The sequence below is a fragment of the Podarcis vaucheri genome (assembly GCF_965113315.1).
Source record: "Podarcis vaucheri genome assembly, chromosome: 9".
Taxonomy (NCBI): Eukaryota; Metazoa; Chordata; class Lepidosauria; order Squamata; family Lacertidae; genus Podarcis; species Podarcis vaucheri.
This window is the reverse complement of record NC_138767.1, coordinates 3,995,306-4,008,084: the sequence shown is the minus strand read 5'-3', so window position 1 is coordinate 4,008,084 and position 12,779 is coordinate 3,995,306. Positions and strand designations below refer to the sequence as shown.

The 12,779-nt window shown below is 48.8% G+C and overlaps 1 protein-coding gene across 3 annotated transcripts in view; it reads right to left on the bottom strand.

The window, feature by feature from the left end:
* Nucleotides 1–12,779, bottom strand: part of LOC309539947 (transcription factor COE1-like) — a 105,613-nt gene that overhangs the window by 35,780 nt on the left and 57,054 nt on the right. For all 3 annotated transcript variants that reach the window (XM_082236430.1, XM_082236428.1, XM_082236429.1), the window contains exon 8: nucleotides 3,060–3,141. In XM_082236430.1, coding sequence (XP_082092556.1) covers nucleotides 3,060–3,141 — 82 coding nt within the window. The remainder of the gene's footprint in view (nucleotides 1–3,059; nucleotides 3,142–12,779) is intronic.

Below are 12,779 nucleotides of genomic sequence, written 5' to 3'. Positions count from 1 at the left end.
GCACCCGCCCTGTGGAGTGCCCTCCCATCAGATGTCAAGGAGATAAGCAACTATCTGACTTTTTTGAAGACATCTGAAGGCACAAGGAAACTGCTTTTTTAAATGTTTTATTATGTTTTTATATGTGTTGGAAGCCGCCCAGAGTGGCTTGGGCAATGCAACCAGATGGGTGGGGTATAAATGATAAATAATAATAATAATTATTATTATTATTATTATTATTATTATTATTATTATTATTATTATTATTATTATTATTATTATTTCTCTGATGAGTTTCTTTAAAGAAGTTTTAAAATGTCCATCGGGTTATTGCACAGGTATGAGTGGAATCGCACATAAACTGTGTTTCTGCAGGGGAATAGAGAATCTAGGACATTTTAAAGTCATCTGGCGGGATATTTACTTCCCATGCTTCGGACGTAAGATGCTCAACATGCAATATCCACGCCAGCTTGGGAAATATAGACGCCTGGGTTTATTTTTATTTTTCCTGCTATTTGCTGTGTGTTTGCTTGCTTGCTGTATATGGCGTGATGCAATACCCCGCTAGCACACTTTGGGTCTGTGAATAACGCCAGCCTCACGCAAGGAAAGGGGAGCCCAGCTCACGCCAGAGACCTCAGCAGGACCCAGTGGGGCCACGATGTCTGTGGGGGCAAGAAGGGGCTCCCTGGGCCTCAACCGGCTCTGGCTGGCTGGCTGGGGGGCTTCATCATCAGGTTCCTCTCCTAACGATATGGTAATTGTGACATTTTTACATGATTAGCAGCCATTCCAATTTGCATAGCGCGGGTGCCTGGGAGCGAAAGCACACCCACCTTGATGAGGGAAGGGGAAGGAGCAGCAGCAGACGCCGCCGCTGCTACGGGCGAGAGGCGAGTGCGAACCACGCTTGGTAGCAGAGGTAGATTTAGGCAAGCGAGACCGACTCGCTCGCACTGGGTGCCGAGCCCAGAGGGCACCACAGGGGGAATTGCAACGATGACAAACAACGATTAAATACAATAAACTCTGCTTATAGAGATGGGAGACACAGAGGCAGGCCAACAAACGAACGTGTTTGCATTAGGGGATGTCCTGAAGTAGAGGACATCTTGCGCTGCCCCTTATATAATGAAGCAAGAGAAAGATTTTTAGCACCTATAATGACAAGGTTCCCTGGCCAGAACCCCTCTGACATTATTTTATATCTCCTCGCAGAAACAGAGAAGTATGTGACCTGGCGTGTAGCACTCTTTGCAACTGCCGCTACAAAAATTAGAGCAAATTAGTTAGCCAAGGTAGCCACCAACTGTAAAGGAGATGAATTTATGGCACTGTGGGTTAAACCACAGAGCCTAGGACTTGCCAATCAGAAGGTCGGCGGTTCGAATCCCCGCGACGGGGTGAGCTCCCGTTGCTCGGTCCCTGCTCCTGCCAACCTAGCAGTTCGAAAGCACGTCAAAGTGCAAGTAGATAAATAGGTACCACTCCGGCGGGAAGGTAAACAGAGTTTCTGTGCGCTGCTCTGGTTCGCCAGAAGCGGCTTAGTCATGCTGGCCACATGACCCAGAAGCTGTACGCCGGCTCCCTCTGCCAATAAAGTGAGATGAGCGCCGCAACCCCAGAGTCGGCCATGACTGGACCTAATGGTCAGGGGTTCCTTTACCTTTACCTTTTACATCAAGCTATATTCTATCTTCATCACCAAACTCTGAATATAATTGCACATTGTATTAATCAACATTATTTTTTTATATATTAGAGGCCATGTGATGATTTGAGCTTATAAATTTTATTGTTTAATGTCATAACTTGTATATTAAGGCACTTTTATAGCTCTGTTTAGAGTAGGTAATGTCTTGATGATATACAGTGGTGCCCCGCAAGACGAATGCCTCGCAAGACGGAAAACTCGCTAGACGAAAGAGTTTTCCGTTTTGGAGGTGCTTCGCAAAACGAATCTCCTATGGGCTTGCTTCACAAGACGACAATGTCTTGCGAGTTCCTGCTGGTTCCCCCCCCTTTTCTAAGCCGCTAAGCCGCTTATCAGCTGATACGATCAGCAGATAAGCCGCTAAAAGCTGCTAAAAGCCGCTAATAGCACTAATCCGCTAATCCTTCAATGGGCTTGCTTCGCAAGACAAAAAAACCGCTAGACGAAGAGAATCACAGAACGGATTCTTTTTGTCTTGCAAGGCACCACTGTAAATGTTTTAAGTTTTTTGTATCAATCCAGTATATTTTCTTTTAATTGTTGGATATTCTGTGTATATTGCGGCAGCCTTTGGCTATGTGCAATAAAACTGACTGACTGACTGACAAATAACGGAAGGCAAGAGGTGAAGGGCCTCCGAATGTTGGCGCCGCACAGGGCACCGCTGAAGTTTTAAAGCTCAAATTTCAGCTGAAATTCCCGCATTGCAGCGGGTTGGACTGGATAACCCTTGAGGGTCCCTTCCATGATTCAAAGTCTGCTCTAGGAAATGGCGGAAGCCAGCAGGCCACAGGCACACCCGTCCGCACCTTAACACTGTTGCGAATTGTTTCCCGAACCCAACTCAAAGTGCTCCCTTTGACGTTCGAAGCCCTAAGGCTTGGGGACCCTGTCATCTACAAGAAAGCCTTACCCCATATCAACCAGCCCATGGCGAGCTCAGTGGGTGAGGCCCACCCTCCCACCCCATGCAGTGGCGTAGCGTGGGTTGTCAGCACCCTGGGCAAGGTAAGTAATTTGTGCCCCCTAACCCGTGGATCTGCACCCCCTAACCCGTGGATTTGTGCCCCCTAACCCTAACCCCCAGATGTTGCGCCCGGTGCGGCCGGCCCCCCCTGCACCCCCCACGCTACGCCACTGACCCCATGTGACTCCTGAGGGCCCTCTCGCTGGGGAAGGGCCTTTTCAGTGGCGGCTCCTTGTGTGTGGAACTCCCTCCCGATCAAGGTGTGTCTCTGGCCCATCGCACTGTACCATCTTTCTCAGTGTCTCTTTGGAGAGGACCAGGTCGCTCCTGCTGTGGTTTTTGTCAGGATGGAACAGAAGTAGCAGCTGAAAGGGAAAATGGGGTGCATCTTACCTGAAAGCGTCGCATGTCCCGGGGGTTCCCTGCATTCTTCAGGCAGTTCTGGTTGCATTTGAGGAAGAACTTGAGGAAAAATCTAGAAGGAAGAGGAGAAAAGAGGGCGTTGTACTTACCCAGAGAGAAGCCATTGCTCTGGCTCTCCTCGGGGGTCAAGTCAGAGATTGTGTCTGCTGGGCCCCCTTGGGGCTGGTAGGGCAGAAGGCAAGGAGCCCAACAGCAGGGGGCGCCAGAGCCAATGTTGGGAAGCCAAGCAGGCTGAGTACGTTTCCGAGCACAATTCAACGTGTTGGTGCAAATGGCCTCGGTCCAATATACCTGAAGGTGTGACCCCCATCATTCTGGCTGGACACCGAGGTCCAGCACCGAAGGACTTCTGGCGGTTCCCTCGCTGCAAGAAGCAAAGCTACAGGGAACCAGGCAAAGGGCCTTCTCGGTGGTGGCACCCGCTCTGTGGAACGCCCTCCCATCAGACGTCAAAGAGAAAAACAACTACCTGACATTTAGAAGGCATCTGAAGGCATCTGAAGTTTTTCATGTGTGACATTTTAATGTATTTTTCCTCTTTGTTGGAAGCCGCCCAGAGTGGCTGGGGAAACCCAGACAGATGGGCAGGGTACAAATAATAAATTATTATTATTATTATTATTATTATTATTATTATTATTATGGCAAGACTGTAGAAAGAGCTGGTGGGCAAAGCCAACCTCTGAACTGGTTTGTAAGTAAGGCAGGCAGTAGGTGGGAGCAGGCTGGGGTTGGCAGGGCACTGCCCAATTTGCCCCGACGGACGAGGTCTCATGGTGGTCACCAGATTCCAAGCCCTGGTTCCTCGCCTGATGGTTTGGCTCAAGTGCTATGGCCAATTTGGCCGCAGAGAAGTTCAAGAATGATTTTTTCCAAAAAGAAAGCAACAGTATCCAAGCACCTTCTCTGGTCAAACCAGTCTGGACTGTGGCCAGTGCCTGTCCAAACCCCTTTCCCAACACCCTCGTCCACCCAGCCCCATTCCTCGCCTAAATGGATCACGCACCCTTTGCCTCCCTTCCTCCCATGCGCCTGGTGGTTGCGCTGGCCCTTTAAGGCAGCCCTGAAATGCACCTTCTCTGCTTAAGAGGGTATTGATTGGAAACTGATCCCCGGCTGCCTCCGAGGCAGCTAATGGGCTTTATTGCTGCAGAGAACGATCAATCAGGGAATACAAACCCTGGAGATATCTGAGCCCTGGGGGGGGGGGGCGGCGGCGCAGATGGCAGGGAGTGTGGGGCGAGGGAGGCCTGTGCTGGATGCAGATCCGAGCCACAGCTTCACACGCCCAGCTCCTTCCAGGATTTGCAGAGATACCTGGAGTCACCCCCAAATTGCCACTGGGGTGCGTGTTCTAATGTTCTGCTTTCCGCGCCTTTCGTAGCAGCCTGAGAATTGCTCGCTTTGCTGGGCTGCTGTTCAAGGCAAGGGAGTTTTTAAAGCAGAGGTTGGATGTCTAATTCCACAATTCTTTGATTCCATGAGCTCACTGTGAGTTCCCAAAGCAGACCGGGAGCCTAGGTGCCCGCCTTTAATGGGCATGAGAAGCTGGGCATGAGAAACTGCGGAGAGCGCCAGGCCCTCAGGGGAGGGCACACAACCGGCAACCTCTGTGCATCCTGGGAGCCGTCAGCGGCTAAAGTCTGACACCAGCCACACCCTCATGGTGCATTGAAAGCGCATGGCTTACCCCAAAGAGTCCTGGGAACTATGGTTGGTTAAGGGTGCTGGGAATGCTCACAAGGATGGAAGAATGAGGCAATCCCAACAAAAGAAAAATTGATGAGCTACACAGAGATGGCTAAATTGACATACAAATTGCGGGACAAGGACAACTGTGACTTTAAGGAAGAAGGGGAGCTTTTTACAACTTATCTAAAAAGACAACAAAATGAATTGGACTCCTTGGCAGGTTTTGAATAAACATACACCAATTTATTGGTTGGCAACATGGTAGAAGAAGAAGAAGAAGAGTTTGGATTTGATATCCCGCCTTTCACTCCCTTTAAGGAGTCTCAAAGCGGCTCACATTCTCCTTTCCCGTCCTCCCCCACAACAAACGCTCTGTGAGGTGAGTGGGGCTAAGAAACTTCAGAGAAGTGTGACTGGCCCAAGGTCACCCAGCAGCTGCATGTGGAGCAGCGGGGAATTGAACCTGGTTCACCAGATTACGAGACTACCACTCTTAACCACTACACCACACTGGCTCTCAATAGATAGATAATGGTAGATAGATAATGTAAGGATATGTATAATTTTATAACATGCAGAGAATAATATGCGCTGAGAAATCAGAGAGAGGAGCTGAGGGGAGGGTTTGAAGGGGGGAAAGGGGGGAAAATAATGAATATGATATGTTTTGATAATATGTTATGTTGAAATTGTTAATAAAATCATTAAAAAAGGGGTGCTGGGGATGCTAATGGCCTGTGGGGCAAACCGCAGTTTCCAGGATTCTTTGGAAGAAGCCACAGGTTTTAAACGTATGGTGTGGATGTGACCTTTCTGGGCTTGGCTTGGAAGTGGCAGAAGCTGACTGGTTTTGGGCTTCCGTCGGCAACGCCAGGAGAAGTGATTCCATGAGGGATGTCCAAAGATCCTTTGCCAAGGTCACAGGGAGCCCTGGAAAGTGGACTGGGTGCATCCGCAGCAACGGCTTGCCAGACATGCCATGGATCGCGAGATGTGGCAAAGATCCCTTAATTGTTTGCCAGGGTTCCCAGGATCCTGAGGAAGGTGTGCAGAAGACGACGGCCGAGGGATGATCTGGGGTCCCGAAACCAAGCCTTATGAGGAGTGGTTGAGGGAACAGGGTATGTTTAGCCTGCATAAGAAGGGACTCGGAGTTGGCTCCCGGTGGAGTACAGGGTCAGGTTTAAGGTGCTGGTTTTGACCTTCAAAGCCCTAAGCGGCCTAGGACCCTCGTACCTACAGGACCGCCTCTCCTGGTATGCCGCGCGGAGGACCTTAAGGTCCACAAATAACAACACTTTGGAGGTCCCGGGCCTCAAGGAGGTTAGATTGGTCTCAACTAGGGCCAGGGCCTTTTCAGCACTGGCCCCGACGTGGTGGAACACTCTGTCACGAGACACTCTGTCACAAGGGCCCTACAGGACTTGACATCTTTCCACAGGGCCTGCAAGACAGAGCTGTTCCGCCTGGCCTTTGGTTTGGACTCGGTCTGACCCTTCTGTTTCCCTCCCCTTATGGTCTTGATTTATCAGCTACTTTAAAATGAGGCTGAACTTTAAATTGCATTTTAACCTGCATTTTAAATTGGGTCCCCCCCTTTTCCTTCCTCCCCTCTCTTTTCCCTCTATTATGTTTTTGCTGTGATTTTATTGGTGTTAGCCGCCGTGAGCCTCGCTCTGGCCGGGGAGGGCGGGGTATAAGTAAAAATTATTATTATTATTATTATTATTATTATTATTATTATTATTATTATTCAGCCATCTTCACATATTCAAAGGGTTGTCACATGGAAGATGGAGCAAGCTGGTTTTCAGCTGCGCCAGAGAAGAGGATGTGAACCAGTGGATTCAATCGACAAAGAAGGAGATCCCGAATAAACTTTCCGATGCTGAGAAGTGTTTGACAGTGGAACGGGCTACCTCAGAAGGTGGTGAACTCTCCTTGACTGGAGGTTCTGATGTTGGGTGGCCGCCTGCCAGGGATTCTTTAGCTGCAATTCCTGCTTTGTGGGGGGTTGGACTAGATGACTCTCGGAACCCCTTCCAACTCTACAATTTACGATTCTGCAATCTTTTGAAAAGGACTGAGGAAGAGGGAAGGGAGAGAGAAGTGGGCCGAGGGGAGAAGGAGCAGCTGAGGAAGAAAAAAAATCCTGAAAAGATGGATGGAAGCCAGAGAATACGATTCCTTCTCCAACCGCATTCCGGGCTGATGAAATATTTAGGATGCTTGTGTAGGGTCCTATAATTGTCATCCTAGCATCAATAATTAAGGGGCGGCAGCCGTGCCTGCTCTGGAGAGGACCGGGAAGGCTGGGAAGAGAGGAAAAGCCAGCTCTAAACACACACACACACACACACACACACACACACACACACACACACACAGCCTATAGCTGTCAACTTTTCCCTTTTCTTGCGAGGAATCCTATTCGGAATAAGGGAATTTCCCTTTAAAAAAGGGAAAAGTTGACAGCTATGACACACAAACACTCTGCCCAGTCGTTGCTTTGCGGAACAACTTAGGCTGGCAATTTAAGGGCAATGGATGCAATAGTAGGGTTTTGGGGTTTTTTAAAAAGTGAGGTGAGCGCCACAACCCCAGAGTCGGCCACGACTGGACCTAATGGTCAGGGGTCCCTTTACCCTTTACCTTTTAGGAGCAGAGGAATCTGCCTTCTATTGAACCGCTGGTTGTCCAACTAGCTCAGTAACATACTCTTCAACATTTCTCCAGTGAAAATAGGGACATCCTTATTATTATTATTATTATTATTATTATTATTATTACTATTTCTGTTACAGTGGTACCTCGGGTTACAGACACTTCAGGTTACAGACTCCGCTAACCCAGAAATAGTACCTCGGGTTAAGAACTTTGCTCAGGATAAGAACAGAAATCGCGTGGCGGCAGCGGAAGGCCTCATTAGCTAAAGTGGTGCTTCAGGTTAAGAACAGTTTCAGGTTAAGAAGGGACCTCCAGAACGAATTATGTTCTTAACCCGAGGTAAAGGTAAAGGTAACAGGAGCTCACCCCGTCGTGGGGATTCGCACCACCGGCCTTCTGATCGGCAAGTCCTAGACTCTGTGGGTTTAACCCAAGGTACCACTGTATTATTATTATTCTACATGGCCCATCTGACCGGCTTGCCCCAGCCACTGCTTCCAACACATATAAAAGCAGAATAAAGCATTCAACATTTTTTAAGAATCTTCCCTATAGAGGGCTGCCTTCAGATGTCTTCTAAAGGTTGTATAGTGACTTATCTACTTGGCTTGGGGCATTTGCACAACTCCATACCCTCCAAAATTTCTCCAATGAAAATAGGGATATCCTAAGGAAAGGTAGGATCAAATCAGAAACCTGGATGGCTTCTGTAAATCTGGGACTGTCCCTGGAAAACAGGGACACTTGCAGAGTCTGCTAACTTCTACACAAATTTGCATTAGCTTTCCAAGGGTTCACAGCGTGGACGTCCTCAGCGCTACCCGGAGATGACAGGGATTGAACTTCTGGCTTTCAAAGCAGATGACCCTGTGTGTCCTTCCCCATTCCTCTCCTCCGACTCCATCCCTTGTAGTAACTCCTTTCCTATAAGCCTCTGAATCCTGCCCTCCTTCTTCATCAGCTGTGCTTGCTGAGGCAGAGGGCAGCTGTAGTCCAAGACATCTGGACCAGGCTGGGAAATGAGGAGGCTGAGCTGCGCTGGGGTTTCCCGGCCTTGGACCTCCAGCTAAATCTTTGATATCCCAGTAATGCTTCCCACCTCCTGCACCCCCTGCAAAATAGAGTACCAACCAACCAGAAACTGTCTGCATCAGAAAGACTGTTGGATCCTTCAAGGGGTGAATTTTTCTACCTGCTTTCCTCCCAGATAAACAGGAGTTCTTTCCCAAATATTTACTCTTGCACGCTCCCTCTTTTCCAGAGTGGCTAGGGCAACCCAGTCAGATGGGCAGGGTATAAGCAAATAATAATAACAATAATAACAACAACAATAATAGTCCTTTTTGTAGGGACTGCCCTTTGCATTTTTGGCAGGGACATGAATGCATTTGGTTTGAAACATTTTCCCAAATGTTAAGATCTTATCGCCTTGCATTGCTGGCATCTGAATTTTGTCACCGCGTGTAATTCTTTTGGTCCGAAGGCAGCAAATAAACAAATAGTACACAACAACAATAACACCACAGTCCAGTTGTGTGTGTGTGTGTGTGTGTTTTGTCTGTGGGCCCACTGTCAGAGTTTTTCGAGCAGAGACTATATTTCCCCCGGGGAAAAGTCAGCGGCTTCATTTTAGACTTTGGTCATCTGTTCAAACTGTGTGCTCCAGCCGTGTGCCCTCATGTGCCACGTTCTTGCTCTCGAGGGACATTTGCCTAACCCTGCTTGGACCTCCCGTTATTCCTGAGCACGCTTCTGCTTGACGCGGACATAGGTTCAGAGGCACCAACGCCTCCATGAGGACTAGTTGCATCTCAAGTACGGAGGCGCTGGTGGCAGCGCTTGAAATCCTGCATGGATTGCAGCATCTGCAGAAAGTTCACCCAGGTGATCCATCAGGGACACACCCTCTCTTTCTCTCTTTTAGTTTAAATTAAAAAAGCTCTGCACCGAGCCTAACGGAAACGCGCGGTCCCAGTTTTTCAATATTATTTGTTCAGAAGATCCAAACTTTGGAGGTTACTTGCAGGAATGAAATCTGGGGGGAAAGGAGAGGTGCAAACTTAAGACTCAGGTAGGCTGCTTTGCTTGCAGGTGGTAATCAAGGGAAGGAAGACATGCAGAAAGGTGGAGGAGATGGATAGATATATTTGGAGAGATAGGGGGGTACCCCCTCCCCCTATGGCAAGATTGACAGGGAGCCAGCAGAGGCCCCCTCCCTGCTTCTGCCATGCCCACTGCCCTCCCCTCTGGTGCCACTGACTTCAACTGAGAGACAAGAGAAGAGAAATAATAAAAATAAACAGACGTCGTCGGACTCCTTCACCTCCTTTAGCGGCAACGGCGCACAGAGGCCCGCGGAGTTAAAAATAAAGACAATGTGCATACATTAGCATCCATAATGCACAACTCTCCCCATTTAATATGCAAATTCCCAGCAACGCTGCCGAACACCTTCTGTTCCGAGCGCATAAATTTGAATTTGCAATTAGAATAATCTTGTATAATTAATGAAAAGCGTCAATTTTAGCTCCTAAGTAATTTGATTAACATGTTGATAGGGCACTTATCGGGCTCTCTAAACCAGAGGGGCTGGGCGTCTCAGGAAGGAGAGGAAGGGGAAAACGGGGAGAGAGGGAGGGAAAAAGAGGGAGGGAGGGAAGGATGAGAGGGGAAAGGTGGGGGGCCACGGAGAGCCCCCATCTTCCCCTGGAACCAAAGGAATGCAAGGTTAAGAGACACTGCTGGGAAGGATGGAGGCATGAATGGGAGTCAGGGAGACAGACAGCGAGAGAGAGGAGGCCGGATGACATGATTTAAGAACATAACAAGGGCTTTTTTTTCCAGCCGGAGCTCAGCTCCAGCACTTCTAATAGGCCTTCTAAGAGAACAAGATTCATGGTGAGCTCCGTCACCTTTTTCTAGAAAAATAGCACTGCCTAAGACGAGCCTAAGGGATGCGGGTGGCGCTGTGGGTTAAACCACAGAGCCTAGGACTTGCCGATCAGAAGGTCGGTGGTTCGAATCCCCGCGACGGGGTGAGCTCCCGTTGCTCGGTCCCTGCTCCTGCCAACCTAGCAGTTCGAAAGCACGTCAAAGTGCAAGTAGATAAATAGTTACCGCTCCGGCGGGAAGGTAAACAGCGTTTCCGTGTGCTGCTCTGGTTCACCAGAAGCGGCTTAGTCGTGCTGGCCGCATGACCCGGAAGCTGTACGCCGGCTCCCAATAAAGCCAGATGAACGCTGCAACCCCAGAGTCGTCCACGACTGACCTAATGGTCAGGGGTCCCTTTACCTTTTAAGACGAGACTGCTGGATCAGGCCAATGGCCCACCTAACCCATCATCCTGTTCTCACAGTGGCCAACCAGATGCCAGTGCGAAACCAGCAAGCAGGATGCGAACGCAAAAGCAGCCCTCTCCCTTCCTGTGGTTTCCAGAAACCGGAATTTAGAAACATTTCTGCCTTCAACTGTGGAAGCAGAGAAGACCCATCCAGGCTAGTAGCCTTTGACAGCCATCTCCTCCATGAATTGTCTTTAAAAGCCATCTCAGTTGGTGGTCATCAGTGCTTCCTGAGGGAGCGAGTTCCATAGTTTAGCTCTTCCCTGTGTGAAGAAGGTCTTCTCTTTTCTGTCCCGAATCTCCCAAGCTTCAGCCTGATTAGATGCCCATGACCTCCAACGTTACAAAAAATGAAGGAAAATCTTCCTCCATCCAGTTTCCCCTGGCCATGTCTACCTCTGGTCTACAAGACCTCCTGATCAGATGCCTACCCAGTTGTGTGACCTGATCTACCCAAACTTTACTTCCTGGAGTTGGGTTTTTTCTTTTTGTCCTGTCCAGAGTGCAGAGACGGTAGCTTGTGTGTGTGTGTGCTTGTGTCTGCGTGCGATCTGGCTGAAGGAGAAGCTGAAAGATCGGAGCACACAATGGCTGCCGGCCAGACAGACCGTAATAGCTTTGATTCTTCCCCTCCTAATCTCCCCGCTGCCTTGCCAATCCCCATTCTTCTCTGTCGCCTGCCGGCTGTCTCCCGGGTGGCTTGAGTGACAGGCAGCCATCCCAAGGCACTGGGCCCCTCTCGCCGCAGCACCGATGCTATCGCGGGCGGACAAAAGCTGGGGAAATGTCAGCGCATTATCGAGGCACCCTGACCGCCACCAGGATGCAACAAAATGGGAGGAACGTTTTTTCCCATTGGCCCATTGTGCAGTTGATGGAGAGAGTGACTTCCTTACACACACACACACACACACACACACACACACACACACATCTTCTTTCCAATGAAGAGAGGGCAAGACAGACGAACATTTTCTCCACAAGTCAGGAGGGTGGTTTGTTGTGAAGGTTCAGGCCCAGCTAGAAATGAGCCCCAAATTTCCCAGGTATTCTTTAGTAGCTCAGAAGGTTAGTCTACAATGGGGAGAGATCAGGCCCCTCGACTCTTGGGCAGAATATATATTTTGAATATATATTTGAGGGCGGCTGGCAGGCAAATGGGCCTCCTCTAAATTTTGCCCCTCAAACTGGAATGGCCTTTCCTCAGTGTGGGGGTGCAAATATCCAGAGTGTATTGATCAAATGGGATTACTAGGAGGAATTATAAAATATGCATCAAGCCATTGTGTCCGCGACGAAAGCATGGCGTTGACTGGGTTTGATTCACTGGCAATAATTTCTGATCAGATCCCACAAGCCTCTCCATCTCTGCCATTTGCTTTCTCTACACCTGACAGGCACGTCTAAGCATTCTGAAACAGAGGCCAGTTGCTTCACTAGGCATCCTGAGCCATATAGATAGTATGTAACTTTGATGTAGTTAATCTTTAGGTAGATCTTAAGGGCCAGGAAGAGAGTTCACAACGAGACGGTAAATACTACCCATCTTTCCTCTCCTGTTTATTCCTGCTTATGACCTCCGGGGTTTTGCTGAATGAATTCCTCCTTTTATTCCTATTTTATTTGCTCTGAACTACATATGCACGCTCAAGTAGGAAATAGTTTCTTTGTAGTTTCAACTTCAACTTTGTCCCCACGTGGGGTTTTTTTTTGAAATGCTCAGAGGAAATCTGATTGGTTCTTACGAACACTGTGTAAAAAGTTCTTTTGTGAATAAAACAACCTGGGCTGGAGGGTGGAGAGGAATTATTATTATTGGCACTCCTCCCAGAGTCTTGCTGGTCAAGCCTCGTGTGTATTTTATTAATCAGAGTCCAACCCTTCCTTGCTTTGGGAACGCTACACCTCAGGAGGTTGTGGATGGCAAGAGTTGTTTGGCAGTGGAACGGTCTCCCTCGGAAGCTGGTGGACTCTTCTTCCTTGGAGGTTTT